Here is a 3547-nt window from a genome sequence, read left to right as displayed (position 1 = left end):
CTCACATTATGTTCATTGCCAAAATAACTTTGTCTTGTTATCATCTCCCCTTCTTTTAAAACCACTCAGTCCAGCAGCTTTTAAAAAGATGCTTCCATTTTACCACAGTGTTGAAAATAGATGAGCTGAATTACATCACCAGGAAGAGCTCCCAAAAAACCTCTCTTTGGTCTGCCACTTGAACTCTCAGCAAAAGAACTAGTTGGGAAAAAAAGGCTGTGAGGAAGTGGAAATTCACCAAAAAGTTCTTGATGCTTCTTGTTGCATTTGAAACTCAAATGTCAAAAATCATACCTGGAAAATGTTCACCACTACTTAGCTACTGCTGGGCAGAACTTGTTTCCTGTAGGGTTGCAATTTTGCTGTGGTGAGATGAACGGTTTGGAACTAAATCTGAAGCCCACTGTAGGTGGGAGGCTCCTATGCTGTGTTTTTGTTTTAATAAGACCTTCGTGCTTCAAAGGAAAAGATAATCTGTGTTTGTACTGTGGATTTTTTTGAAGGATACATCTAGAGCTGGGGATTTCCTCTCTTCTCCCAGTGGATTGCTTTTCTGCCAGGTGTGAAGCAATCAATGTGTTCTTCATCTCCCCACTGTGGCTCACTGTCTTTCTGGACAGTTGTCTTCAGAGGTTGCCTAATTTCACAGTTAGACAGCTCCTGGGGAAGTGGAGAGAAGAGTACCTGAAGGGTGAGACAGTTGGAATAAGCTGCAAAATTCTTCTTCTCCCATAGTGGGTCTCTGCTTCTCCTTGTTTTTTTATTTGGCTATTTTTCCCTGAAAGGCATCAAAAGCTTTCACAGGAGAGAAGTTGTATTTTACAGAGTTCTAGATGCAGCAGGATGGCCCAAGATTTGTCTTTTCTAGCTTCCCAAGCATGTACCATCCCTTAATGCTCCATTTCCATAGATGTACCAGCCTCAAAGAAAGAAGGAATTGTTTCAAAATGTTCAAAAGGGCTCAAGTGTTCTGGAGCCAGAGAGTCTGCTTTCATAGAGGACTTTGGCAACCAGAAACATACATTTTCTGAGGTTTTGGCTCCTAAGTCTCTTAGGTTTCTTTAGCTCTGCCTTCTGTCTCCCCTTTTCATGCTCTCATTCCAACAGCTGTGTATCTTTAACATGTCCTAAAGTTTCTCTCTGTCTTTTCAGGCTTTTTAACAGACCTGCATGCCTCTGGGAACTTGAGTTGGACATTCCAACATAGCAGCTTCATAAACTGTCCCATAGGTATAAAAATAGAAATTCTATGAAATATATAATGTAGTTAAATAGTGTTCTGGAGATCACTGGTATTCTGTTCCTCTTTGATTTGAGGCTTTTGAGAAGTCTTAGAGTAAAACCAAACCTGTTTCTTTTTTGTTTTACCAAGTTATTAATCCTTTCAAGATTGAATTCATTATGAAAAAAGATACAGTCCCGTGAATATCTAGAACTACATTTTTGTGTCACTGGTTTCACTAACTTCTGACAAGACAAAACCAGGATTGTCATAACCTTTCTTCTCTTTGGCTTTAGCTTCTTTCTCATTGTAGAGACAGAAGGCACAGTGGGGAGTCTCCACAGCCACTGTCTTGCTGAAGTTCTGGAAGTCTACTCTGTATTTCCCTTCTTTGGTCTTGGACACAATGGGAGCAAAGCGGTAGCCCCAGAGCACCTCTTCTGGGATGTAGGATGTCCTCACTTGACAGGTAGCGCTAGTGGCTTCAACAGTGCCATCTAAAAACACCACCAATTCAAAATCTTGCTGCAGAATGGTTTCTGCTGCCATGTGGAAGAATGGGCTGTTCTTATCTATGATATGATAAATAGTTAATGGGGAAATGAAGAAGAGATTCTCATTGCCAGCATCAACTACAAATTCTATGTTGACCTGGTCCAAAATGATTGTTTCTCCTTCTGGGGTGATGGTGGTCTTCAGAAGCTTTCCGTAGATGTGACTCCCAATCAGCAGACTCTTCCTGAGGTTTGCCACCCGAATAAGGAGGCAGAGCTTCCCACCACGTTTGCTGATGACAGCATTCTTGCTGAAGGTGATGGTCTTAGCCCGGTTTTTGGACCGCGATATCTTGGCCAAGATGGCACCGCACATAAAAGAATTGATGATTACCCCCAAGATAGACTGGAAGATGAGCAGGAAAATGGCAGTGGCACATTGTTCTGTGACACATCTGAAGCCATAACCGATGGTTACCTGGGTCTCCAAGGAGAACAGGAAAGCTGAAGTCAGGCCGTTGATATTCTCAACACAGGGGGTGTGATTTATGGAAGGATTGAATTCTGGAAGATCTTTGTGTATGTATGCCACAACGTACCAGAGGAGACCAAACAGAAACCAGCTGCCCAAGAATGCTGAAATGAAGATAGTCATTTTGTATCTCCATCTGAGATCCAGGATAGTTGTCCATATATCAATCAAAAAGACAAACCTTGACTGTTCTACATTGCCAAACTCTATGTTACACCTTCCATCTTTAGAGACAAGCCTTGCTCTTCGCCGGCTACGTTCTCTGATGTGGCTGGTAAAGCGTTTCCGGAGGTAGTTGAACATTCCCTCTGCTGATAGTGTTCTGGAGAGTAAGAAATAATAAACATTATGGGTAATGCAGGTCTTGTTTATACCTGCAGGCGAGAAGTAAATTCTGACGAAGTCTCAAGATACTTGTTTAGGAAAAAGTTATGTAATGTGCATATTTTCCCTCAGCTGGTGGGAAAAAGTTCCAGTGAGTATATGAGGAAACTAACAGATTCTTGCCTAAGGAGCATTCCAGCAAAAAATAATCATTCTGGTTTGCTCGGTAAACTTCAAATCAGTTAACTGTTAATATTTGTCCCCTGGTCAGTTGAGTAAGTGGAGGCATAGAGAAACAGGTGACTTCATTGTGGAGACACGTTGGGAAAACTGGTGGGCAATGGCTGGGTTTTAAGGAGGTCTTTCTGCCTTTTAGAAGATGAAGTGGGGCCTGTCCATGCAAATGTGTGGGTGTACGTTGGCATTAGGAGACCCTAGATGTGATGTGGATAGCGAATTTAGGAAGAAATGAGAGTAGATGCAGAAGGCATAATTAAGCCAGATATGTGGCTATTTTTAGCATAGTTATAGATAGGGTTTGAGGGTGTGAATTTCAAACTCTGGAATCGCAAAAGCATCTCAGATATGACTTCTGGTGACAATAAAAGGAAAGATAAAATTTCAGCAGCATGAGAATTGAATGTTTACTCACCACAAAGGTCGTGCTAAAACGAAGGATCAGAATCTGAAATACATTCTTAACAGGAACGCAGAGCTATGCTTCCCTTTAATTTTGTCCTTTATGATTGGCCATGTTAACAAGTGACCCAGGGAATAAAAGTCATTGATGGAGAAAATACTACAGATGTGTTCAGACTGGAATTTGGATCAACCTACATTTGGAAAATTCCCAGTCTTGCAGTTATTCAGACATGCAGGTGTGGGGAGAGGTTGATCCATTGTAGAGTTAGAGATTGCCTGTTACGTTCACAGGCAGATCTAGGGTCAGATTTTGACCCAAAACTTAGGAATGTT

At 41.6% G+C, this 3547-nt stretch overlaps 1 protein-coding gene across 1 annotated transcript; it reads right to left on the bottom strand.

Moving 5' to 3' along the window:
* Positions 1–1435: 1435 nt before the first annotated feature.
* Positions 1436–2551, bottom strand: KCNJ1 (potassium inwardly rectifying channel subfamily J member 1). The gene has a single exon (XM_009812550.1). It carries the CDS (start codon positions 2549–2551, stop codon positions 1436–1438), a length of 1116 nt encoding a protein of 371 aa, XP_009810852.1.
* Between the last annotated feature and the right edge of the window lie 996 nt (positions 2552–3547).

Source organism: Gavia stellata, chromosome 26, assembly GCF_030936135.1.
Source record: "Gavia stellata isolate bGavSte3 chromosome 26, bGavSte3.hap2, whole genome shotgun sequence".
NCBI lineage: Eukaryota > Metazoa > Chordata > Aves > Gaviiformes > Gaviidae > Gavia > Gavia stellata.
This window is presented reverse-complemented; position numbering and strand designations above follow the sequence as displayed.

Bases quoted from the DNA above. Each gene is read 5' to 3' on its own strand.
- KCNJ1 (XM_009812550.1), bottom strand. From the start codon at position 2,551: ATGTTCAACTACCTCCGGAAACGCTTTACCAGCCACATCAGAGAACGT.